General features: G+C 40.6%; 2 protein-coding genes across 4 annotated transcripts; both read right to left on the bottom strand.

The window, feature by feature from the left end:
* Positions 1-11,350: 11,350 nt before the first annotated feature.
* LOC118357479 (interferon-induced protein with tetratricopeptide repeats 5-like) lies at positions 11,351-27,058 on the bottom strand. Of its 3 annotated transcripts, XM_052478265.1 has the most exons (3): positions 26,937-27,058; positions 17,147-17,220; positions 11,351-13,016 (listed from the first exon to the last, which is right to left on the bottom strand). In XM_052478265.1, exons 1-3 carry the CDS (start codon positions 26,939-26,941, stop codon positions 11,650-11,652), a joined length of 1,446 nt encoding a protein of 481 aa, XP_052334225.1. In that variant the 5' UTR covers positions 26,942-27,058; the 3' UTR covers positions 11,351-11,649. The 3 variants fall into 3 exon arrangements, with proteins under 3 accessions (XP_052334225.1, XP_052334224.1, XP_035590512.1); XM_052478264.1 differs by lacking the exon at positions 17,147-17,220 and having other exon boundaries at positions 11,351-13,090; positions 26,937-27,051; XM_035734619.2 differs by lacking the exons at positions 17,147-17,220; positions 26,937-27,058 and adding an exon at positions 14,888-15,203 and having other exon boundaries at positions 11,351-13,090.
* Positions 15,442-17,140, bottom strand: LOC127911453 (interferon-induced protein with tetratricopeptide repeats 5-like). The gene has a single exon (XM_052478266.1). It carries the CDS (start codon positions 17,094-17,096, stop codon positions 15,873-15,875), a length of 1,224 nt encoding a protein of 407 aa, XP_052334226.1. The 5' UTR covers positions 17,097-17,140; the 3' UTR covers positions 15,442-15,872.
* Positions 27,059-27,103: the final 45 nt, after the last annotated feature.

Raw genomic sequence — 27,103 nt, 5'->3', positions numbered from 1 at the left:
AGGTTGAACAGACTGGTGATAGGGGTTGCAACAATGACGGTGGATAATTTTAGAAAGAGAGGGTCCTGATTGTCTAGCTCAGCTAATTTGTACGGGTCCAGGTTTTGCAGCTCTTTCAGAACATCTGCTATCTGGATTTGGGTGAAGGAGAAGCTGGGGATGCTTGGGCAAGTAGCTGCGGGGGTGTGCAGCTGTTGGCCGGGGATGGGGTAGCCAGGAGGAAAGCATGGCCAGCCGTAGAGAAATGCTTCTTGAAATTCTTGATTGTCGTGGATTTATCGGTGGTGACAGTGTTACCAAGCCTCAGTGCAGTGGGCAGCTGGGAGGAGGTGCTCTTATTCTCCATGGACTTTACAGTGTCCCAAAACTTTTTGGAGTAATAGCTACAGGATGCAAATTTCTGTTTGAAAAAGCTAGCCTTTGCTTTCCTGACTGACTGCATGTAATGGTTCCTAACTTCCCTGAAGAGTTGCATATCGTGGGGACTATTCGATGCTAGTGCAGTCCGCCACAGGATGTTTTTGTGCTGGTTGAGGGCAGTCAGGTCTGGAGTGAACCAAGGGCTATATCTTTTCTTAGTTCTACATTTTAAAGGGGCATGCCAATTTAAGATGATGATGGAAATTACTTTTAAAGAACGACCAGACCTCCTCTACTGACAGGACTTACTGAGGTCAATATCCTTCCAGGAAACCCGGGTCAGGTCAATTAGAAAGGCCTGCTCGCTGAAGTGTTTTAGGGAGCGTTTGACAGTGATGAGGGGTGGACGTTTGACTGCGAAACCCATAGCGAATGCAGGCAATGAGACAGTGAATGCTGAGATCCTGATTGAAAACAGCAGAGGTCTATTTGGAGGGCAAGTTGGTCAGGATAATATCTATGAGGGTGCCCATGTTTGCAGATTTAGGGTTGTACCTGGTAGGTTCCTTGATAATTTGTGTGAGATTGAGGGCATCTATCTTAGATTGTAGGACTAGGGTGTTAAGCATATCCCAGTTTAGGTCACCTAACAGAACGAACTCTGAAGATAGATGGGGGGCAATCGATTCACATATGGTGTCCAGGGCACAGCTGGGAGCTGAGGGGGGTCTATAACAGGTGGCAACTGTGGGGAATTTATTCCTGGAGAATTTTTTTTTTTTAATTAGAAGCTCGAACTGTTTGGGCATAGACCTGGAATGTATGACAGAACTTTGCAGGCTAACTCTTCCCCCTTTGGTAGCGCTATCTTGACGGAAAATGTTGTAGTTGGGGATGGAAATCTTTTGGTGGACTTCCTAAACCAGGATTCAGACATGGCAAGGACATCAGGGTTGGCGGAGTGTGCTAAAGCAGTGAGTAAAACAAACTTAGGGAGGAGGCTTCTGATGTTAACATGCATGAAACCAAGGCTTTTGCGGTTACAGAAGTCAACAAATGAGAGCACCTGGGGACACGCAGGGCCTGGGTTAACCTCCACATCACCCGAGGAACCGAGGAGGAGTAGGATAAGGATACGGCTGAAGGCTATCAAAACTGGTCGTCTAGTGCGTTGGGGAAAGAGAATAAAAGGAGCAGATTTCTGTGTGTGGTAGGATAGATTCAGGGCATAATGTACAGACGGGTGTGGTAGGGTGCGGGTACAGTGGAGGTAAACCTAGTCATTGACTGACGATGAGAGAGGTTGCATCTCTGGACGCACTAGTTATGCAGGCTGAGGTCACCGCATGTGTTTGGAGGTGGGACAAAAGAGCTATCTGAGGCATGTTGAGTGGGACTAGAGGCTCATATGGAATCATGTAGTAAGCAAAAAAGTGTTGAACAAATCAAAATATATTTTATATTTGAGATTCTTCAAATAGCCACCCTTTGCCTTGATGACAGCTTTGCACACACTAGGTATTTTCTCAACCAGCTGCATATGAGGTAGTCAACTGGAATGCATTTCAATTAACAAGTGTGCTTTATTAAAAGTTCATTTGTAGAATTTCTTTCCTTCTTAATGTGTTTGAGCCAATCGTGTTGTGACAAGGTAGGGGTGGTATACAGAAGATAGCCTTATTTGGTTAAATACCTAGTCCATATTATGTTAAGAACAGCTCAAATAAGCAAAGAGAAACTACAATCCATTACTTTAAGACATGAAGGTCAGTCAATACGGAACATTTCAAGAACTTTGAAAGTTTTTTCGGGTGCAGTCGCAAAAACCATCCAGCGCTATAATGAAACTGGCTCTCATGAGGACCACCACAGGAATGGAAGACCAAGAGTTACCTCTGCTGCAGAAGATAAGTTCATTAGAGATACCAGCCTCAGAAATTGCAGTCCAAATAAATGCTTCACAGAGTACACGTAACAGACACATTCTCAACATCAACTGTTCCCCAGGCGCCAAAGACGTAAATGTCGATTAAGGCAGCCCCCTGCACCTCTGATTCAGAAGGGTTGGGTTAAATGCGGATGACACATTTCAGTTGAAGGCAATCAGTTGTACAACTGTCTAGGTTTCCCCCCTTTCCCTGTTCAGAGGAGACCATGTGAATCAGGCCTTCATGGTCGAATTGCTGCAAATAAACCACTACTAAAGGACACCAATAAGAAGAAGAGGCTTGCTTGGGCCAAGAAACATGAGCAATCGACGTTAGACCGGTGGAAATTTATCCTTTGGTCTGGAGTACAAATTTGAGATTTTTGGTTCCAACCGCCGTGTCTTTGTGAGATGCAGTGTGGGGGAACAGATGATTTCAGCATGTATATATCCCATCGTAAAGCATGGAGGAGGAGGTGTTATGGTGTGGGGGTGCTTTGCTGGTGACAGTGTCTGTGATTTATTTAGAATTCAAGGCACACTTAACCAGCATGTCTACCATAGCATTTTGCAGCGATATGCCATCCCATCTGGTTTGGGCTTAGTGGGACTGTCATTTGTTTTTCAACAAGACAATGACCCAACAACTCAAATCAAATTGTATTGGTCACATACACATGGTTAGCAGATGTTAATGTGAGCGTAGCGAAATGCTTGTGCTTCCAGTTCCGACAGTGCAGCAATATCTAACATGTAATATCTAACAATTCCACAACAAATTCCTAACACACACAAATCTAAGAAAGGAATGGAAGAAGAATATATAAATATATGGATGAGCAATGTCAGTGCGGCATAGACTACCTCCAGGCTGTGTAAGGGCTATTTTACCAAGAAGGAGAGTGATGGAGTGCTGCATCAGATGACCTGGCCTCCACAATCCCTCGACCTCAACCAAATTGACACGGTTTTGGAAGAGTTGTACCGCAGAGTGAACGAAAAGCAGCCAACAAGTACTCAGAATATGTGGGAACTCCTTCAAGACTGTTGGAAAGGCATTCCAGGTGAAGCTGGTTGAGAGAACGCCAAGTGTGTTCAAAGCTGTCATCAAGGCAAAAGGTGGCTATTTCAAGAATCTTAAATATATATTTTGCTTACTACATGATTCCATGTGTTATTTCATAGTTTTGATGTCTTCACTATTATTCTACAAAGTAGAATCAAATAAAGATAAACCTTTGAATGAGTAGGTTTTTTGACTGATAGTGTACTTAGAGTACAAACCTACCTCACACAGGAAGCGGCACAGGTCCTAATCCAGGCACTTGTCATCTCCAGTCTGGACTACTGCATCTCGCTGTTGGCTGGGCTCCCTGCATGTGCCATCAAACTCCTGCAACTTCTCCAGAACACATCAGCCTGCCTGATTTTCAACCTTCCCAAGTTCTCTCATGTGACCCCGCTCCTCCGCACACTACACTGGCTTCCAGTTGAAGCTCACATCCACTACAAGACCATGGCACTTACCTACAGAACAGCAAGAGAAACTGCCCCTCCCTACCTTTAGGCTATGTTCAAACCCTACACCCCAACCCAAGCACTGCCACCTCAGGTCTCATGGCCCTCCCGTAGGCGGCTCCCGCTCAGCCCAGTCCAAGATATTCTATGTCCAGGTACCCCAATGGTGGAACTGGCTTCCCTCTAACGATAGGACAGCAGAGTCCCGCCGATCTTCTGAAAACATCTGAAACCCTACCTCTTCAGTATCTTAAATAATCCACCCCCCAAAAAACACTTAACCAGCACTTTAAATTGCACGCTTCTAGCTCTGACTCTACTGATAGCTACATTGAGTAAAAATGTACTTTCTATGCCTGTGATATGTGGTTGTCCCACTTTGCTATCTTAGGATGGATGCACTAACTGTAAATCGCTCTGGATAAGAGAGTCTGCTATATGACTAAAATAAAAACATTAGTAAATGCTAAAATATTAACAAGTTGGCCTTTGGTTGTCACTGGCCTAACAAAGAGAAGGGGCCATTTGATATCCATAGTTTTGCTTAGCCTTGTTTTTTTTCAAATACCTAACATTCAACATGTATTCTATAGTAATGGTTTAACATCAATTATAAATCCTGCAGGTTGAAATATACTGTCTTCCCAATTGTTTTACTGGTTCCATTTCTGTATTTTACCACTAGGTGGAGACAGTCCAAAGTACCCCTCACCCTGAGGACCAAAATGTATAGTCTACCACATACTCTTTCATTAGCACAGCCAGCTGAAGAGTTTTCTCCTCAATTGTCAGTGGTGTAAAGTACTTCAGTAAAAAATACTTTAACATAATCCTTAGTCGTTTTTTGGGGTATCTGTACTTTACTATTTATATTTTTGACTACTTTTACTTTACTACTTTCCTAAATAAAATGATGTACTTTATACTCAATACATTTTCCCTGACACCCAAAAGTACTTGTTACATTTGGAATGTTTAGCAGGACAGAAAATGGTCCAATTTGCACACTTACTTATCATCCCTACTGCCTCTGATCTGGCGGACTCACTAAACACAAATGCTTTGTTTGTAAATTATGTCTGAGTGCTGGATTGTGACCCTGGCTATCCGTAAATAAATAAAAAACAAGATAATTGTGCCGTCTGGATTCCTTAATATAAAGGAATTTTTTATTATTTATACTTTCACTTTTGATACTTAAGTATATTTTAGCAACTACATTTACTTTTGATACTTAAAACCTCTTGGAACTACCCATCCCGGATCCGGGAGAATTGTCATCAACTACACTAATTAGCATAGCACAACGGTCAAAGAATATTACTAGAAAATATTCATATTCATGAAATCACAAGTGAAATATAGTGAAACACAGTTTAGCCTTTTGTTAATCACCCTGTCATCTCAGATTTTGAAATGATGCTTTACAGCCTAAGCAAGACAAGCGTTTGTGTAAGTTTATCGAAAGACTAGCATAGCATTATGTCCAGCTAGCAGCAGGAAGCTTGGTCACGAAAATCAGAAAAGCGTTCAAATTAATTGTTTACCTTTGATGAGCTTCAGATGTTTTCACTCACGAGACTCCCAGTTAGACAGCAAATGTTCCTTTTGTTCCATAAAGATTATTTTTACACCCATAATACCTCCGTTTGTTGGTCACAGTATGTTGAGAAATCCACCGGAAAAAGCGGTCACGACAACACAAAAAAAAAATCCAAATGATATCCATAATATCGACAGAAACATGGCAAACGTTTTTTATAATCAATCCTCAAGGTGTTTTCCAAATATCTATTCGATAATATATCAACCAGGACAATTGACTTTTCAATTGGAGTGAGAGGAAAAATGACTACCCCTGTCTTTTACGCAAGAATCACTCTGAGAGCCCTCAGCTGGCCACTTACGCAATGTAGTCGTTTACTCTCATTCTTCAACATAAAGGCGTGAATCTACGTCAAAATGCTGTAGACACCTTAGGGAATACATAGAAAAAGGAATCTGGTTGATATCCCTTTCAATGGCCAATAGGGGTGCATAGGAGCACAACGGTTTCAAAACATGAGTCACTTCCTGATTGGATTTTTCTTAGGCTTTCGCCTGCAATATCAGTTCTGTTATACTCACAGACAATATTTTTACAGTTTTGGAAACTTTAGAGTGTTTTCTATCCTAAGCTGTCAATTATATGCATATTCTAGCATCTGGTCCTGAGAAATAGGCCGTTTACTTTGGGCACGTTATTTTTCCAAAAATGAAAATAGTGCCCCCTAGCTTCATTTAAAAGCTAATACTTTTAGATTTTTACTCAAGTAGTATTTTACTGGGTGTCTTTCACTTTTACTTAAGTCATTTTCTATTAAGGTATATTTACTTTTACTCAAGTATGAGAATTTAGTACTTTTTCCACCACTGTATATGATGTTGTTCATTCCTTTTGTGTGATTATTCGGATGAAAACCATTGAAGGCCGAAACTTTTATTTTTGAACCTTGCTTAATAAAACAAATACTTTATGGTGTGCAAGAGTTGCGCCTTTTCCTTTTCAATAAGTACATTGGCTAAAATATATATTTTTCAGCTATTATAAAAACACATCATTCTCCGCTCAGGGAGAATTTAAACTATGTCTAATAAAGTTGATGCATGCACCCTTGCAGGGATTTATTACTAGATCACTTTGTAAATGACTGTTTTACCCTGGTATATTATTACTGCAGTGAGAGACGGAGTTCACAGTGCACAGAGAGGTATTTGTCATTCTCTGGCCTGCTGTTTCTCCCCCTGTTATTTTATACACAACCCCCAGGATACCACAGGCCTTTTCATATGGGGCGGGGCGTCTTTGGAGAAAGGATTCTCTGCGATCATCATCCGTTTCTGGATACATCTCTTCTCTTCAGCAGTGTCCTTCTGCAGCTCCAAAACCTTTGTCGTGCTTGATGACCAGATGTTCACATTTGTTGTAATACTGGTGGAACTGGCCGGTGTGTGCAGGTTGACCACGTGCAGAATGTCAGTCCTGTCGAAGACTTTCTTGAACAGTTCCTCTGCCTTGGCGGTGTCTTTATCCTCGCCGTAGTGCAGTGCCAGCTTAGCCGTGGCATAGGAGGACATCAGTAAAGTAGACATCTTCAGATGATAAATGCACTTACGGAGTAGCTGCTGGATCTCAGCACCCTTTCCATGGAAGCTTCCTAGCATAGAACAATATTTTTCCTCTTGTAGCAGAAAGCCAATCGATGATATATTATGGCAGACTGGCTTGTACGCTTTAGTGCTCATTCAATCATTCATCAATGGACTTGCAAACGTGCTCCTTTTGGTCGGAGAAACTTCCCCACATATCGTGTCACATGCATGCAGTCTTGGGACATCTCCAGAGCTTTCTCCACTAGCTCTTCTGTCTCCCCAAATATTTGATAGACAGACAGTTTCAGGCCCAGTAGGACCATCAGGACTGCGTCTTGTGGGTTGATATTTAGGGCGCGTCTCAGCTGTTTGATAGCTGGCGAGTCAAAATTAAGAGCGCTCTTGTTCTGCATAGCCTGCATTTCACTCACTCTCCTCAGGCTCCAGTTCCAGAGCTTTCTTGAAGCACGCTACAGCTTTGTCATAGCTGTTATAGGAGAACTTGAGGTAGGTCCAGCCTTTCTCCCCGATAGACCTCAGGGTACAAGACAGATGTGGAACCAGAAAATTCTCCTTGATCTTCAGTTCTCTAAGTAGCTCTGGCACTTGATGTAATCACCCACACATAACCAGGTGAGGTCTCCATAGGTGACACAGATGTTTCTCACAGTTCTCCTCATAGTGCTCTCTTCTGAGCTCCTCATCCTTTAGCCAAATTAGCCACGGCCTCCTCTGGGTAACCCTTCAGGTATTTGATGTTGGCAAGAAAGTTGAATGATCCTGCAACCCCTCCTTAGATCCTTAGAGTAAAAAATAAAAAAATGAACCTCTGACTCTGAGTTGCTCGCTATGCAGTCTATGCTTCAAAATGTAAATTCTTAAACCTTTACCTTGTACCTATGTTTATCCTCTGTTGTTGCATGCCTTTATTTGCTGAAATCTATACCTTTCAATAAAATGTTTATCAAAATAAATCTACAACCACTGACTGTTTCCATGTTGAGATTCAATTGGCATATGCAGCAAAGAGGAAAGTCGGTGGTTGTTTTTGATTAACGTTTTAAACAAAGGCACCCTAGAGGAACATGGTTTAAGAATGTACTTTTTTGTTGTTGTTGAATTTTACCTCCCCCTTTTCTCCCCAATTTCATGGTATCCAATTTTTAGTAGTTACTATCTTGTCTCATCGCTACAACTCCCGTACGGGCTCGGGAGATACGAAGGTCGAAAGCCATGCGTCCCCCGAAACACAATCCAACCAAGCTGCACTGCTTCTTAACACAGCGCGCATCCAACCCGGAAGCCAGCCGCACCAGGAAACACTGTGCACCTGGCGACCTGGTTAGCGTGCACTGCGCCCCGCCCGCCACAAGAGTCGCTAGTGTGCGATGAGACAAGGATATCCCTACCGGTCAAACCCTCCCTAACCCGGATGAAGTGATGCATTCAGTGACAGTGCCAAAAAAAGTATTTTGTTTGCGCTCATAATGCACCATAGCCGTTAGAAGAGTTCATGCCTATAGTCTGAAATTACCAGGGGGGAACGCGTGTGTGTGTGTATGTGTGCGTGCGTCTGTGAGTCTGCCTGTTTGAACGAGTGTATTAGATCATTAGATCGATGGCCATTTGTTTGTTTTGCACCTATTTTTAGCGCCCACAAACACACACACAACCGACCAGTCTCTCTACCTGTGTATGTAACCACACGGACTTGGATGAAATACCTATTCCATTTCGGTGTGGTTCCTCCTGAAAATACCCAATTTGTGGCACAACCTCTTACAGGTCCTTAGACTTATAATAATATGGCTAGTATGTCCTACAAGAGCAAGGATTTCATTGTTACTAAAGCAAATTCTAAAGTATAGTTTCACCAGTCATCTAACTCAGGCTTTTTAACCGTGGCGCGCCAAGCAACTAGGAGCCAGGGATGCAGTAATCATTAATAACCAAATCTCCTACTTTAATCTTGAAGCTGCGACTTTATTCCCAAAATGTCGACTTCACTCTCGAAATATACCCACTTTATTCTCGTAATATTGCTACTTTATTCACGGCATTTAAATGTGACTTTATAAAATTAAAATTCTACTTTATTCTCGAAATCTTGACTTTATTGTAAAAGTATTTTACGTTTTAAAGTACTATCTGCGCAAAAAAAAATTATCAGGGTACTTCCATCCATCAGCATGTTTTAATTAGTATTTTTCACGTGGCAGTAATACTCTTCCGTAGGCTACTACTCTATGCTTTAATTTTTTCAGAACATTTTATTTTCAGATTATTATATTTGTTATATTTAGTCCCACCCTTCAGCTCCGCTCAACCCCTCCCACCTATCTCTGAACACCGTCCAGTTTTGATTTCTATTAGTCATATATTTTTCAACTGTGCTGTGATGTTTCCCAAAAGACCTGTGCCTTTATATTCTTATAGTTTCTACAGATTGTGAATTAAAGATCAAATGTTTTGCTAAGAGTATTATTATATTATTGATTGATTGACTATGACTTTTCAAATCACCCAGCAGTGCTATTTGCAGAGTTAGATCCTGGTAAATGTTGTAATGTTGACCAAAAACAAGCTACATATGGGCTGTACCAAAACAAGTAATCTAATGATTCTCTCTTCGTGGCAAATTCTGCAGAGCTGAGATGGTTGTATCCCACACATATATATATACAATTATATTGGGAGCAAGAATTGTATATAAAAAAGGGTTTATTTATTTGTATTTTACCCCCTCTTTCAATCGTGTCTCATCACTGCAACAGACTCAGGAGAGGCAAAGGTCGAGCCATGCGTCCTCCGAAACCCACCAAACCATGCTTCTTGACACCCACCCGCTTAACCCAGAAGCCAGCTGTGCCAATGTGTCAGAGGAAACACTGTTCAACTGAAGTCAGCCTGCAGGCACCTAGCCCACCATAAGAGCACAATGAGCCAAGTAAAGCACCCCTGGCTAAATCCTCCTGTAACCCGGACAACGCTGTGCCAATTGTGCACCACTCTATGGAACTCCTGGTCGCAGCTGGTTGTGACACAGCCTGGGATCAAACCCGGGTCTGTCGTGACACCTCAAGCACTGCAATGTAGAGCCTTAGACCGCTGCGCCACTCGGGAGGCCATACAAATATAAATTGAATCCGGTTGTTATGAATAACTATGAGTGGTGGATGGAATCAGGCGCAGGCAGAGAGCAGGGTTCTGTCGTTTATCAAATTTATTACACCGGTGCAACCGAAATGATCACGCCAACACACAGGGCGTATATAAGTCGCCAGTCCAAAACAACAGGACAAAATAGACCAGAGAATAAAGATACGAAAACAAATCACACCATCAAACACAGAGTAACAATAAACAAGCCCGCACAAATACCCAGCGGGCCTAGTGCCCTTAAATACCCTACAAAAAAACCCTAATACAAAACAGGTGTACCCAATTAACCACTAACCAACACAAACGGAAAAGGAATCGATGGCAGCTAATAGGCCCGTGACGACGACCGCCGAGCCCCGCCCGAACAGGAAGAGGCACCCTCTTCAGCGAGGTTCGTGACACCGGTGTTGTTTTGTGTATGTTCATAAACCATGGAATCGGTACATTGAAAATCTCTTCCTAACAACTGTGCAACCTGAATGGCAGCACAACAGTTTGCAATTTTACTGTCACCAGAGCCATAGCCTAACCCCTTAAATGAAGCCTACTCACTACAATTGATGCCCAGTGCAGTAGAAACATGATTTTCCTGTGATTTATATATATTTCCAAACTATGAGGTTGGAATAGTACTGTGAAATTGTGAAAATTAGTGTAAGAGCTGTTTGGAAAGACCCTGAAATTTGGTGGGAGTTTTGGCCTTCTCTGGTGACATCACCATGCAGTAAATTAGTTAATAGACCAATAAGAAAGTTCTAAACCTCTCTGCCAATAACAGATCATTTTCAGTTTCCCCTCCCCACTCAAACCACTCCAAGACAGTCCTATCAAAATTCTTTCTTGAGAAATTGCTCTTTGCTATGAAGCAATTTTTGTTTATTTTTGACCATTTTAATTGAAAACAATCACAGTAAGGGACTTAAATGTTACAGAGAAATTATTTGATATTGAGAAGAAAAAAATCCAGGCTGTATTGGACCTTAAATTTCTGAAATAAAATGACTTTTAATTTTGTTATGGAATTTATTTCTTATTGTTCCCTGTAATGTAAGTGGTAGGTAGACTCACTGTCTGTCAAACCTCGAGTGAGTCCCTCCAAACTTCAATCAAAGTGCAAGCATGGAGATTCTTAGAGGGAACAACAGGAAACGTGTATATCTGACGTGGTTCCCCTTTATTAAGCAATGTTGGCTTTAGGAACTAAGTAGAAAAAAACATAGCAATTTAACAAGAACAAAAGATAATCAAGACTTTGGTACTGTGTTTTATTAACTCTTCAGAATGTTACTGTCAGTTTAAGCAACAGTTTAACAGTCAATGAAGATATCTAATCATCTACACTATAGGGGACACATCCAAAGACATTAAAAAAAAATCTTTCAAAAGTAATAGAATCTTTCTCAAATTTTCTTTGCAATTTTTTTTACACAAAATCAAACTTAAGAAGCATACATGCAACTTGAAGTAAATGTTACTCCCCGATTAAAACCATTAAAATGAACGTAGCAGTATTCTTATGTAAGCCATGCGTTGTGTTACAATAAAATATATCATTTCAGTTTCATTCCTTTGCCTAGGGCTTCTGTAAGGTCATCTGTGTCTGTAGAGTCCACATTGACTCCCCTTGGCTCTTCAGCCTTGCTCTCCTCTTTGTCTACAGTGGCGAGGAACGCCAAAATCTCAGAGGCCTCGCCAACTCTCCTCTTGTTAGTCTGGCACCTCTCTGCTATCTGCTTAAGCTTCTTCCCAGCCTCATTCCTGTCCCAACTCTCAATCTGAATCTGGTAGGCATTTTTGAATTGTGTCGCAGCCCTGCCCTCATCTTTCTTCTTGTGGAACAGAAACAGGCCGAAGCTGGTGTAGCAGTGCTGCTTGTCAGAGTCATTGAGGGATTCATCTTTCACCAGGTTGATGAAGATCTTCAACGCCTCTTCCAGCTGGTAGTTGTTCCCGTAGGCCTCAGCCAGGTTCACCCTGGCGTGAATGTTGGAGGGCTTCAGCTCCACGGCTCTGGAGAAGTGACGGATGCAGACCTCCACCTTTGCTTTTATCTGGCCCCCAGTGACTCGTCCCCCTTTCCTCTTCTGCTCGAACAATTGACTGAGCTGTTGTTTGTGACACAGGCCAATTTGGTGATGGAGGAAGTGGGAGTTTGGAGACAGCTCCAGAGCTTTCCCCAAAATGTGTAGGGACTCATTGACGGAGCCCTCGTATCTGAAAAACTTTGCCACGTAACGCATGACGTGAGGCACATCAGGAGACAGTCTGAGGGCTTCTGTGATGAGTTTCATGGACTCTTGTTTATTTTTGTTCTGAAGCTTCAGGGCTAGGAGGACCATAACCTCCGAGTTATCGGGCACCAATGACAAGGCTTTCCTTAGCTGAGTGGTAGCTTCACTTTCCTCTGACCTCACTTTGTTATCCCTAACCATGCCCTCCAACCTGTACAGGACCATGGCATAGCCCACATTGAAAGAAGCATTGTTTGGCTCCCCCTGTAGAGCTTTCTGAAAGCTCTCTTTTACCCTTTTATAAAAGAATGCCCCAAGCCTGATAAGGCTCCAACCTTTCTCACCATGTACTGAAGGTAAGCTACCTTGAATCTTTGAGGCCCTTGGAATACCCTTATTGATGTTTTCCAGCTTCTCAAGGTAGGCTTCCACATCATCCATGTTCCCTGAGTGATAGTGAACCCATGCATAGTTAGCATAGGTCACCAGTAACTCTGTATCATCCTGTCTGTCCTTCAATGCACTCTCAGCCTTGTGGAGATAATCAAGAGCACTAACATTATTTTCCTTCAGGTGGCTCAGGAACGCTAGTAAGTTGAAATACGTGACGTGGTATTTTAAAGGGCATAACTTCATGATGCGATCCAGGAGTTTTTCAGGGATGCTGTCCAGTTCCTTAATGTCACCTTTCCTTATGCCCCATGTGAAGTGACACTCAAGTGCTTTCAGCTTGACTTCCATATCTGCTTTGACCGAGGCACTGTGAGAAAAAGGCAAAAATACCATAATTAACACCCAGCATTTTAACGGCTGTTGTCACTTCTGCCTCCCAAGGTGTCGGACCATAAAGCTGAGGGTCACATAATCACAATTGTACCCAAGGTCGTCAGGTTGATCAACACCCTCTCCCTTGAGACCTGACCTACACTATCTGCCTATTCTATCCTTTCACACAATCACACAAATGCCTAGCTCCCTTTACTGCTCAAACATTAATATTGCACTAGCACTATCGAAGTTGCTTTGTGGGAGTATACAGTACGACCTATTTTCTTCTTAATGTTTTTTTTCCTATATGTTGTGGTAATTATATGAATCATTTTTCATGCTTAGTCCACCTGTCAACTATCACCTTTAATTTCCAGAAATAATTGTCCCTCTGGATAAATAAAATGTGAATTGAACTGAAGCAGCACACCCCACGGATTATTACTGTGTTATGTCAAGTCGATGATACAATCATAGTTATTATTAACAATACGAAATTACACTAATGGTAGTATACGCTAAATAAACCATGAATTCAAAGACAAATATCACAGGTGATGCCAAAGTGTCCCTTCAACTCATTGATGAAATACAATAAAAATGTTACATATTGTAACGAGCCTGGGTTTATATGTGCGGAAATTGCCCCTGCTGCTTGAGCATGCTTTTGCGGTACAGTCGATAGCGCGCTGGACTTCGGGCTAGAAGGTCGAGGGTTCGAGACCTACCCTCTGAAGTTTCATTACAACATATTTATATTTATATAAATGAGATCCTGTCTAATTTTCGCAGTGAAATTCGTACCTCATCTCGTTGAATACAGCGAGTTATTTTTTTGTATTGCACAAGTACGCGGCCGTAGCCTACACAGTCGAAACGTACTCACTCCCTGGCAATATATAGATAGGCCTTCTGCAACTTGCAAAGGACAGGAAAGCGAAACTGATGAGTAGCTGTATTGCCAGTCTCCATTCCGGCAATACGCCATTTACGAACCTTTAGCACTGTAGCATACACAATCTTGTGGTATATAGCTTACTGACCTGCGATCATCATGTTACAAACGTTTCTAAACCGTGAATAGAAAAGAGGTGCTATCAACAATTTATTCAGTAAGAATGCCTCCACGAAGAGAATCCCTGTGCTGCAATGTTTGACCATGTACTGGCGCTGTGTACTATATAAAGGGGGAAAGGAGAAGGTCATATAATGGGTAGAGAGGAGATGCTTGTAGAAATATATTTTTCCAGCGAGTAAATATTCAAATTGTTTTTTTCAACACTAATGACTCCACAATCACTCGTTGTGTTTGAACAATGCGTATTTTCATGGTGAATAACCAACAGAAATTGGAGTAACACTGCCTCTCTATCCTTTCACACACTTACACAAATGTCCTATTTTTTTCTTAATGTTTTTTTCCCTATATGTTGTGGTAATTATATTAATCATTTTTCATGTGTAGTCCACCTGTCAACTGTCACCTTTAATTTCCAGAATAATTGTCCCTCTGGATAAATAAAATGTGAATTGAACTGAAGAAGCATACAGCACACCACATGGATTATTACTGTGTTATGTCAAATCGATTATACAAATTATAGGTGTTATTAGCAATACGAAATTGCACAAATGGTAGTATATGCTAAATAATTCATGATTTCAAAGAGAAATATCAGAGGTGATGCCAAAGTATGCCTTTAATTCATTGATGAAATCCAATAAAAATGTCATATTTATTTATATCGCACCAATAGATCCTGTCTAATATTCGGAGTAAAATTCTTACCTCATCTTGTTGAATACAGCGAGTTGTTTTTTGTAATGTCCGGGTACGCGGAATAGGCTACACAGCCAACACGTACTCACTCCCTGGCTATATATAGGCCTTCTGCGATTCGCAAAAGACAGGAAACCGAAACTGATGCTTAGCTGTATTGCCAAGGTTTCCATTCTGACAAGTTACAACAGGTCATTTATTAACATTTTGCACTGTCGCCTAACAAAGACCGTGGTGTATAGTCTACTGACCTGCGATCATCACGTGACAAAAGTTTTCAAACCGTGAATAGAAAAGCAGTGCCATCAACACCCTTATTCAAACCTGCATGAAGAGAATTCCTGTGATGCAATGTTTGACCATGTACTGGCGCTGTGTACTATATAAAGGGGGAAAGGAGAAGGTCATATAAGGGGTAGAGAGGAGATGCTTGTAGAATTATAATTTTCCATCGAGTACGTATATATTCAAATTGTTTTTTCAACTCTAGTGACGCTACATTCACTCATTGTTTCTGAACAATGCTTATTTACATGATGAATAAACAAATTTGGAAATTAGAATAACACTTCAAAGTATTTTTTTATTGCAAGATTTATCATGCAACCATATGGTACAATTGTACAAAAAAAACGGAGCTTTGTGACACTACATGACACATCTTTACGACATAGAAACATATGTTTTCCAAAAGTAATACATTTGAACTGAAATTTTCTTTGTAACTTTTAAATAAAATAAAAAGAAGCGTACAGCCAGAGATGCGTACTGCCAACTTGAACTTCACCATTAAAAACATGCACTGTTGGTTAAGGGCTTGTAAATAAGCATTTCACGGTAAAGTCTACACTTGTTGTATTCGGCGCAATGTGATAAATAAAGTTGGATTTGAGCAGTGTTTCAATGTAAGCCATGCATTGTGTTACAGCTACGTATATCATTTGAATTTCATTCCTTTGCCGAAAGAATCTGTCTGGATGTCTGTGTCCTCAGACTACCTCTCCTGTTTGAGGAACGACAAAATCTCAGAGGCCTCGCCAACTCTCTTTTTGTTAGCCTGCCACCTCTCTGCGATCTGCTTCAACCTCTTCCCAGCCTGCTTCCTGTACCAACTCTCAATTGGAATCTGGTAGGCATTTTTGAACTCTGTCACAGCGCCATCCTCGTCCATCTTCCTGTAGTAAAGAAACGTGCCGAATCCGGTGTAGCAGAGCTGCTTGTCTGAGTCACTGAGGGACTTGCCCTCTAAAAGGACAGTGAATATCTTCATTGCCTTTTCCAGCTGGTAGTTGTTCCCGTAGGCCTCAGCCAGGTTCACCCTGGCGAGGATGTTGGAGGGCTTCAGATCTACGGCTCTGGCGAAGTGACGGATGCAGACCAACACTTTTGCTTTTATCTGGCCCACTTTCACCTCTCCCCCTTCCCTCTTCTGCTCGAACATCTGGATGAGCTGCTGTTTGTGACACAGGCCAATTTGGTGATGGAGGAAGTGGGAGTTTGGAGACAGTTCCAGAGCTTTCCCCAAAACCTGTATGCACTCATTGATGGAGCCCTCATATCTGAAATATTTGGCCACATAACGTAGTACATGAGGCACGTCAGGAGACAGCCTAAGGGCCTCTTTGGTGAGTTTCAAGGACTCCACTTGGTTTTCTTGATTTCTTTGAAGTTTCAGAGCTAGGAGGACCATAAGTTCAGAGTTATCAGGCTCCAAGGATAAGGCCTTCCTTAGCTGGTTGGCAGCTGCAGTCATCACTGAACTCACTCTCTTATTCTTGACCATGCCCTCCAACCTGTACAGGACCAGGGCATAGCCCATATTGAAAGAAGCATTGTCTGGTTCCCCCTCAAGAGCTTTCTGGAAGCTCTCTTTTACCCTCTTGTAAAATAATCCCCCAAACCTGATAAGACTCCAACCTTTCTCACCATGTACGGAAGGTAAGCTGCCTTGAATATTTAAGGCACTTGGAATTCCCTTACTGATGATTTCAAGCTTTCCAATGTAGGCATCCACATCATCAAGGTTTCCTGAGTGATAGTGAACCCATGCAAAGTTAGCATAGGTCACCAGTAACTCTGTATCATCCTGTCTATCCTTCAATGCACTCTCAGCCTTGTGGAGATACTCAAGAGCACTAACATTATTTTCCTCCAGGTGGCTCAGGAACGCTAGTAAGTTGAAATATGTGGCATGGTATTTCGGCGTGGTAAACCTCATGATGCGATCTAGGAGTTTTTCAGGGAGGCTGTCCAGTTCCTTAATGTCACCTTTCCTTATGCCCCATGTGAAGTGACACTCAAGTGCTTTCAGCTTAACTTCCATATCTGCTTTGACCGAGGCACTGTGAGAAAAGCAAAAATACCATAATTAACACCCAGCATTTTAACGGTTGTTGTCACTTCTGCCTCCCAAGGTGCCGGACCATATAGCTGAGGGTCACATAATCACAATTGTACCCAAGGTCGTCTAGTTGATCAACACCCCTGACCGGCCCTATCTGCCTATTTTATCCTTTCACACACTTACACGAATGCCTAGCTCCCTTTACTGCCCGAGCATTAATATAGCACTAGCACTATCGAAGTTGCTGTGTGTGAGTACAAAGTATGCCCTATTTTCTTCTTGGTATTTTTTTAATATGAATCCTTTTTCACGTGTAGCCCGCCTGTCAATTGTCATCTTTAAAACCTTTTCAAAGGTGAGCTCCAAATATCTCTAACAGTCGCCCCTGCGTGAATTGTTTTCTGCACGTGATGTCAGAATGCACTCACTTTTCCAAAATGTGATTGTTATGCAACAGGACGGTTAACACGGGCTGCCTGCTAATTATCTATAGGCTTGTCAATTTCAAATTATTTTCTAACAAGTTGTATTTTCTAACTGTTTGAATTGAGGTGTGTACCACCTCCTCATTAATTCACATAGAAGTAGCCCATTTCAGCATTTCGGGCAATTCATGTTTGAGGCTTTAATGAGCCGGACAAACTTCTCCATTCGAGGAGTGCCCACGCACTACACCAATGTTTCCGCAGATCAAGTATGCAGACATTCCCTGATGGCCTGTCAGTTGAATTCTATAGGCAGTACTTGGAGTTACTAGAAGACCCTATTTTTAATGTTTCAACATTGCATTGAAAATGATGAAATGGTCTCCACTATGAAACAGGGCCTTATTTCACTGATTGCGAAGCCCGATAAAGACCCTTCTCTCATTGACAATTGGAGACCAACTACTTTATTAAATATTGATTACAAATGGATTGCTCTGGATTATGCCAATAGATTAAAGAAAGGAATAGATACCATTAGAAATGAGACTCAAACAGGATTTATGAAGGGCCATCACATAAACTCCAACATTCGTTTAGCCCTTTTAGATTATTCAGATGCAATTGACTCAACTGGGTAGCGTACTCCGTTGTCATCAAACGCTAGCCCCGAAATACCTTTTGCCCTTGGAACGCTGAGCTCCCCCCATTGTTTTCTTATGGAGAGGCATGCTGGTATATTTCGCCAAATATCTCGCAATATGTATATTTTAGATTTTTTAAAAGTTGGACACCATTTTAATCAGGATAATCTACCGAGGTAAAGTTGGATTTATATTCACATATTCAGACATTCATCAGTTATTCAACAGACATTCGTCAAAATCCATTTAAAAATCAATAACTAATTCACCGTTTGTCACAATCATCAAACTAGATATGATTCATTCTATAAATGTCTAGCATACTTTTATAACTTTTGTTTTGAGTAAAAATTCCAGTGTTGATTTGATAGAGGGCATGTAGTCCATCTAGAGGGTGTGTGTTTAAAGTTCTAACGAGTCTATTAGAAGGGGCCTGACAGAAAATTCTGCATCTTCAGTCATATTAAATTAGACTGTATTTCTGAGCAATTTGATGTTATTTTAATGGCCAAAAAAATTTGCTTAAATTAAAAAAAAAAGGACATTTGTAAGTGACCCCAAACTTTTGAACGGTAGTGTATGTATATACTGTATATGTGTGTGTATATACACTGCTCAAAAAAATAAAGGGAACACTAAAATAACACATCCTAGATCTGAATGAAATAAATATTCTTATGAAATACTTTTTTCTTTACATAGTTGATTGTGCTGACAACAAAACCACACAAAAAGTATCAATGGAAATCAAATGTATCAACCCATGGAGGTCTGCATTTGGAGTCACACTCAAAATTAAAGTGGAAAACCACACTATAGGCTGATCCAACTTTGATGTAATGTCCTTAAAACAAGTCAAAATGAGGCTCAGTGGTGTATGTGGCCTCCACGTGCCTGTATGACCTCCCTACAACGCCTTGGCATGCTCCTGATGAGGTGGCGGATGGTCTCCTGAGGGATCTCCTCCCAGACCTGGACGAAAGCATCCGCCAACTCCTGAACAGTCTGTGGTGCAACGGGGCGTTGGTGGATGGAGCGAGACATGATGTCCCAGACATGATGTTCCTCTTGCAGGAACTGCTGACACACTCCAGACACATGAGGTCTAGCATTGTCTTGCATTAGGCGGAACCCAGGGCCAACCGCACCAGCATATGGTCTTACAAGGGCTCTGAGGATCTCATCTCGGAACCTAATGGCAGTCAGGCTACCTCTGGTGAGCACATGGAGGGCTGTGCGGCCCCCCAAAGAAATGCCACCCCACACCATGACTGACCCACCGCCAAACCGGTCATGCTGGTGAATGTTGCAGGCAGCAGAACATTTTCCATGGTGTCTCCAGACTCTGTCACGTCTGTCACATGTGCTCAGTGTGAACCTGCTTTCATCTGCGAAGAGCACAGGGTGCCAGTGACGAATTTGCCAATCTTGGTGTTCTCTGGCAAATGCCAAACATCCTGCACGGTGTTGGGCTGTAAGCACAACCCCCACCTGTGGACGTCGGGCCCTCATACCACCCTCATGGAGTCTGTTTCTGACCGTTTGAGCAGACACATGCACATTTGTGGCCTGCTGGAGGTCATTTTGCAGGGCTCTGGCAGTGCTCCTCCTGCTCCTCCTTGCACAAAGGCGGAGGTAGCGGTCCTGCTGCTGGGTTGATGCCCTCCTATGGCCTCCTCCACGTCTCCTGATGTACTGGCCTGTCTCCTGGTAGCGCCTCCATGATCTGGACACTATGTTGACAGACACTGCAAACCTTCTTGCCACAGCTCGCATTGATGTTCCATCCTGGATGAGCTGCACTACATGAGCCACTTGTGTGGGTTGTAGACTCCGTCTCATGCTACCACTAGAGTGAAAGCACCGCCAGCATTCAAAAGTGACCAAAACATCAGCCAGGAAGCATAGGAACTGAGAAGTGGTCTGTGGTCACCACCTGCAGAACCACTCCTTTATTGGGGGTGTCTTGCTAATTGCCTATAATTTCCACCTGTTGTCTATTCCATTTGTACAACAGCATGTGAAATTTATTGTCAATCAGTGTTGCTTCCGAAGTGGACAGTTTGATTTCACAGAAGTGTGATTGACTTGGAGTTACATTGTGTTGTTTCAGTGTTCCCTTTTTTTTGTTGAGCAGTGTATATTTATATAAACAAAACATGTACCGTCCACTTCTTTTATTAGTGCTTTTTTTTTGTTATCCACCATCTGGTATCTTTCAATACCCATGCTAATACATATATATAGAAGGGTACTTATACTTATACTTAGAAGGGTACTTATACTTTAAAATACATATTTTACGTGAATGGACGTGGATGAAAGAATTCTGCCAGTGAGTTGAAGTCCTAGTTTCATATTTTTTTCTTTATCTCCAACTTTATATATCTAAGTGAGCCTATGAGGACCTTGGGAATCAGATTTACCATTATACCCATAGATTAAACGTATAACAGACAAACACAGCTCAAAAGGAGTTATTTGTGATATCTACACTCAGTTGCTACTTTATTAGGTCCACCATCCTATTCACGAAAATAAATGACTCCTTAGTACATACACCAAGCCCCGTGGTCTTGGCTTGCTAGACACTAAAGCATGCAGAGAAGTTTTATTCAGGTATTCTGTTACTGTTTGTTTGAACTTTAGAATGTGCAAAATGACAGCAGTCTGTGATGGTCTTCTGTAACTCGGAAAAGTTCCAAAACTTGAACTGACTGTAATTAACTCCAACTGGACTTAAAAACTTGAACACTCTTATCTTCTTTCCCAGTTTCATCAACAGTTCTAAATTCACGCTGTTCCAGATGCAAAGGGGGTTGTACCTAATAAAGTGACCACTCAATCTATGGACTTTCCAGAACGTGTTCTGGGAATACCCGGGGGTATTAAACATTTGGCTGTAAGTGTTGAACATTTTAGTCTATTACCTCAGGAGATGGTACTATTCAGCTTGTCTGGGGATGACAAAGAAGGACTTCAACAAAGCCAAAATAGAACATGATTGGAAGGGGCCTCTTTCCTGTTAAATTAGAGACATAAATAAATGACTGTTGTGCCTTGTAACTACTTTAAAATGTGGAACTGTTGCACTAAAAATGCAAACAGTACAACTTTATGTAAACATGGTCTAACTTCCTATAGAACACATTTCACTTGAAATTAACATTTCTTTAAAGTTATTGCAAATAAATGCATATTTTCACTTTTTTTGTGACAATCACTGAATTAGTTATTGATGTCTTCATCTTTAAATGCAATATTTGAGATGTTATGTATTCCTATCAAATCAAAACTGGAATTTTTATTCAAAACAAAGGTTGTAAAAGTATACTAGACATTTATAGAATAAATCATACCTAGTTTGATGTTTCTGTGACAAACGGTGATTTAGTTATTGATTTATACCGTTTTAAATGGCATTATATAGATTTGAGCTATTTATATCAAATCAAAACTGGAATATAAAACCAACTTTACCTAGGTGGATAACCTCTTTCTAATTACATAAGGTTGGGCAGCGTACTCTGCTGCTAGACCAGAAATAATAAAAAGTTGTAATTTTCCCCCTACTTCCTCATTATGCAGACATAAGCACACTTGGCACTATCGAGGTGCGGATGTTTACTTTCTACACAAGTTGTTATTTTTCAGTTGCGTCCTAAGAACAGATTGTAGGGGTAAAATTGAATTTTAAGCGTCACTCCAGTCCGAAGAGGCTCGGCGAACATTCGATTCCTGTCATTTGCTCTGAGCTCGAGCTAGTGTTCCAGCTCAGCCAAAGTTATTTAGCAATTTGTCTGCCTTGACAGCCTATCTGTATATAGTGTTGTCGTTTCTACTGTAGCATGAAGTATGTATGGATGGAGCATAATGTATTTACAGTCTTAGTCACGTTTTCAAGTACTAGTAACAAATAATGCATTCCCGATTATTGCATATATTGTAATTGACATCTATGATGTGTGTAAAATACTTCTTTGAAGGTTGTACTGATTATAATGAGCTAATGCTAAGCTATTTGCCAGCTGTGTGTGGCGCCATGTTTCGTTCACATTATACAATGCATTCTGGGTGTCACGTAAACATCTGTCATCTGTTTTTTGTTTAACATTATCATTATTATTTATTTTATTTTATTAACTACAAATCAATACAGAAAGTACAAGTATATATAAATGATAAACAATGGACAATTGAGCCAGGGGGTACAAAACCACATTACACAAGGGACATACATACACTTATAATTCTAACAGCTTTTTTGTTAGTAGAGTATTTAATTGTCTTAAAATACAGTTCAATTTATTTTTGTAGGGTAAGAAAATGTGTTCTTTTGTTTGTAAATTTACATTTGTGAATATGAAATTTGGCCAAAAGAATAATGAAATTAATTACTTAAAAATGTTTCAGCTTATTCCTATCATAGGTAAAGAATCCAAGCAGTACATCTCTCCACAATAGTGTTAAACCTTCATAAAAGTGTTCAATTATAAATCTTGCCAGTTTTCTTATATGAATACAATGCCAAAAAAGATGCAACACTGTTTCTGGGTAACACTGTTTCTGGGTGGTCATTACAAAAGGAACCATTTGAGTTGATGTTTTCCTTAAACTTCTTCATACAGTGGTTGGCAGGATAATATTTATGAATAATTTCAAAGGGAACTTCCTTAATTTTGTTAACAAGTAGGTAAGTGTGTGGCAACATCCAAACTTTTTTCAAACAGATATTATCAATAAATCCATTCCAATAATGCATGACATAAGATATAGATTAGAGGTCGACCGATTAATCGGAATGGCCGATTAATTAGGGCCGATTTCAAGTTTTCATAACAATCGGAAATCGGTATTTTTGGACACCGATTTGGCCGATAGACTTTATTTAACTAGGCAAGTCAGTTAAGAACACATTCTTACTTTCAATGGCGGCCTAGGAACTGTGGGTTAACTGCCTTGTTCAGGGGCAGAACGACAGATGTTTACCTTGTCAGCTCGGGGATTCGTTTTTGCAACATTCCGGTTACTAGTCCAACGCTCTAACCACCTGCCTTACATTGCATTCCACGAGGAGCCTGCGTGGCAGGCTGACTACATGTTATTCGAGGGCAGCAAGAAGCCACGGTAAGTTGCTAGCTAGCATTAAACGTATAAAAAACAATAAATCTTCACGTAATCACTAGTTAACTACACATGGTTGATGATATTACTAGTTTAGCGTGTCCTGCGTTGCATATAATCGATGCGGTGCCTGTTAATTTCTCATTGAATCACAGCCTACTTCGCCAAACGGGTGATGATTTTGCACTGTCGTTGCACCAAACCTAACCATAAACATCAATGCCTTTCTTTAAAATCAATACACAAGTATATATTTTTAAACCTGCATATTTAGTTAATATTCCCTGCTAACATGAATTTCTTATAATTAGGGAAATTGTGTCACTTCTCTTGCGTTCCATGCAAGCAGTCAGGGTATATGCAGCAATTTGGGCCGCCTGGCTCGTTGTGAACTGTGTAAAGTCCATTTATTCCTAACAAAGACCGTGATTAATTTACCAGAATTGTACATAATTATGACATAACATTGAAGGTTGTACAATGTAACAGCAATATTTAGACTTAGGGATGCCACCCGTTAGATAAAATACGTAACGGTTCCGTATTTCACTGAAAGAAAAAACGTTTTGTTTCCGAAAATGATAGTTTCCGGATTCGACCATATTAATGACCTATGGCTTGTATTTCTGTGTGTTATTATGTTATAATTAAGTTTATGATTTGATATTTGATAGAGCAGTCTGACTCAGCGACGGTAGGCAGCAGCAGGCTCGTAAGGATTCATTCAAACAGCACTTCCATGCGTTTGCCAGCAGCTCTTCGCAATGCTTCAAGGATTGAGCTTTTTATGACTTCAAGCCTGTCAACTCCCGAGATTAGGCTGGTGTAACCGATGTGAAATGGCTAGCTAGATAGCGGAGTGCGCACTAATAGCGCTTCAATCGGTGACGTCACTCTCTCTGAGACTTGGGAGTAGTTGTTTCCCTTGCTCTGCAAGGGCCAGGGCTTTTGTGGAGCGATGGGTAACGATGCTTCGAGGGTGGCTGTTGTCGATGTGTTCCTGGTTCGAGCCCAGGTAGGAGCGAGGTGAGGGACGGAAGCTATACTGTTACACTGGCAATACTAAAGTGCCTGTAAGAACATCCAATAGTCAAAGGTATATGAAATCCAAATGGTATAGAGAGAAATAGTCAGATAATTCCTATAATAACGACAACCTAAAACTTCTTACCTGGGAATATTGAAGACTCATGTTAAAAGGAACCACTAGCTTTCATATGTTCTCATGTTGTGAGCAAGGAACTTAAACGTTAGCTTTTTTACATGGCACATATTGCACTTTTACTTTCTTCTCCAACACTTTGTTTTCACATTATTTAAACAAAATTGAACATGTTTCATTATTTATTTGAGGCTAAATTGATTTTATTGATGTGTTATATTAAGTTAAAATAAGTGTTAATTCAGTATTGTTGTAATTGTCATTATTACAAATAAATAAATAAACATTTAAAATCGGCCGATTAATTGGCATCGGCTTTTTTGTGGTCCTCCAATAATCGGTATTGGCGTTGAAAAATCATAATCGGTCGACCTCTAGTATAGATACAACATCCTGCTGAAACAAGGTTCGTATCGCTCTGTTGTTGAATGGACCAAAAGAGAAACAAATCCTTCCTACTGATGAGTCAACAGGGTCAATAGAAGGTAGGCTCTGAGGCACACGTTCCTGAATAATAGAGCAACACCTGAGGGAATGGCATCTAAAACAATTGCAAAATCTTTAAGTGTTACAGGGACCTTGTAAAGTGATAAGAATTCCTTATAACTGACCCTCTGCATTTACCAGTTGGCTCACCAATAGGATCTTATTTCGGAACCAATATTCTAAAAACAAAGAATTATTTTTATACAATATATCCCGATTATTCCATATATAATATCTGTGTGGAGAAAAATTGTGTTTATAAATTAAGGACCATGACAAGAAAACCTGCAGATGAAAAGCAGAACGTTTCACTGGAACCTTGTCAATATTATAATTGCAAAACAACATGAAGTTAAGGAGACCAAAAGTAGAGAAGACATGATGAGGAATAAAATTCCAGATAGAAGTGGGTCTTCTTAGGAATTGTTTTATCCAATTGAACTTAAAAGTATTATTTAAGGTAGTAAAGTCCAGAAAATGCAGCCCACCATTCTGTTGTAATGAACACCAAGTGTTCATTACAACAGTTTTCCTAATGTAATGGGTACGGATTCTCCACAGAAATTTGAAAAGCATCTGGTCTATTTCCTTGCTTATTTTACTGTCAAGATATAAAGATAGAGTGCCATATGTTAGTCTAGAGATACCTTCAGCCTTGGTTATTAGGACTTTTAAAGACAAGTCCCTCTGTAGCCATTGATTTAGCTTCTTCTGTTTTTTTTTTTTTAAATAAGAGGGTTCAAATTTAGTACGCCTCTAGACTTCTGATCTTTTGTAATGGTTATGCCTAAATATGTAAGTTCTTCTTTTACTGGAATACCATAATATGAAGGTGTCCCACAATATTTGACAGCCATGAGTTCACATTTATTAATGTTAAGATATAGACCAGACGCTTTGGGAAAGGATTGTATCACATTGATCGATATTGGAATTTGGTTAGCATCTTGAGACGTCTATGGTAGACATTGTTAGTCTTTTCCACACCTTTTTCAATTTTTGCCACTCTCGTTTTCACATCCTTGATTTCACCACATGCAAACTCCAGTCTTTTTCAAGCCTTCGATAACCATGGTGTTTGCGCCTCCACCATTTTCTCAATTGCGTCAGACTTGGAGTTGATGCGTAAGGAGAGGGTAGCCACGATGTCAGAGTTCATGTTGGGTTTTTTGGAGGGTGGAGGTTTGAACGGAGTAACCGGTAAAGAGGGGAATTCGTCATCTTCAACAGCATTTGAAAGCATGATATTATCCACGGGGTAGACGACACAGCCCCTTCAACGTGCATACTGCAAACAGACCAAACTCATCTCGTCTCCTCGTATTATCTTTGGTCGACGCGAAAAACAAACAAGGCGGCGCGCACAAACTACCCATCATCGGATTATTTTTTATTTCTAAAAAGTGTTTTACTCAATTATTTCGATCAATGTTGAGCTCACCCGTGATATGATTAAATATAAATAGTAATTGCTATTAGCTAATTCACATTGTGTTTTTTTGTCAGCCGAGAGTTATCTAAATATTAGCTATTGTGTTAAATCAATATTTCATAAATTAGCGATAGGACTACTGTAAACTACATTTTCCGGTTTGGATGATTGTGTTATGATGTCATTACTTCTGTTAATGTCTGAACATTGCATCCAAAAATAAACTTGTCACATTCAGGACAGCTATTTATTAGCAATACGAAATTACACAAATTGTAGTATACGCTAAATAAATCATGATTTCAAGAAGAAATATCACAGGTGATGCCAAATTGTGCCTTCAATTAATTGAGAAATTGACAATTAATTGACAATAACAATGTAACATATATTTATATCCCACATAGAGATCCTGTCTAATATTCGGAGTAAAATTCTCACCTCATCTTGTTGAATACAGCGAGTTGTGTTTTTGTAATGTCCGGGTACGCGGAATAGGCTCCACAGCCAACACGTACTCACTCCCTGGCTATATATAGGCCTTCTGCAGTTTACAAATAAATGAAAAGAAACCGAAACCGAAACTGATGCATGCGTAGCTGTATTGC

The sequence above is a fragment of the Oncorhynchus keta genome, chromosome 24, assembly GCF_023373465.1.
Source record: "Oncorhynchus keta strain PuntledgeMale-10-30-2019 chromosome 24, Oket_V2, whole genome shotgun sequence".
Lineage (NCBI taxonomy): Eukaryota > Metazoa > Chordata > Actinopteri > Salmoniformes > Salmonidae > Oncorhynchus > Oncorhynchus keta.
Note: the sequence above shows the minus strand (reverse complement) of the source record. Positions and strands in the feature narration are given on the sequence as shown.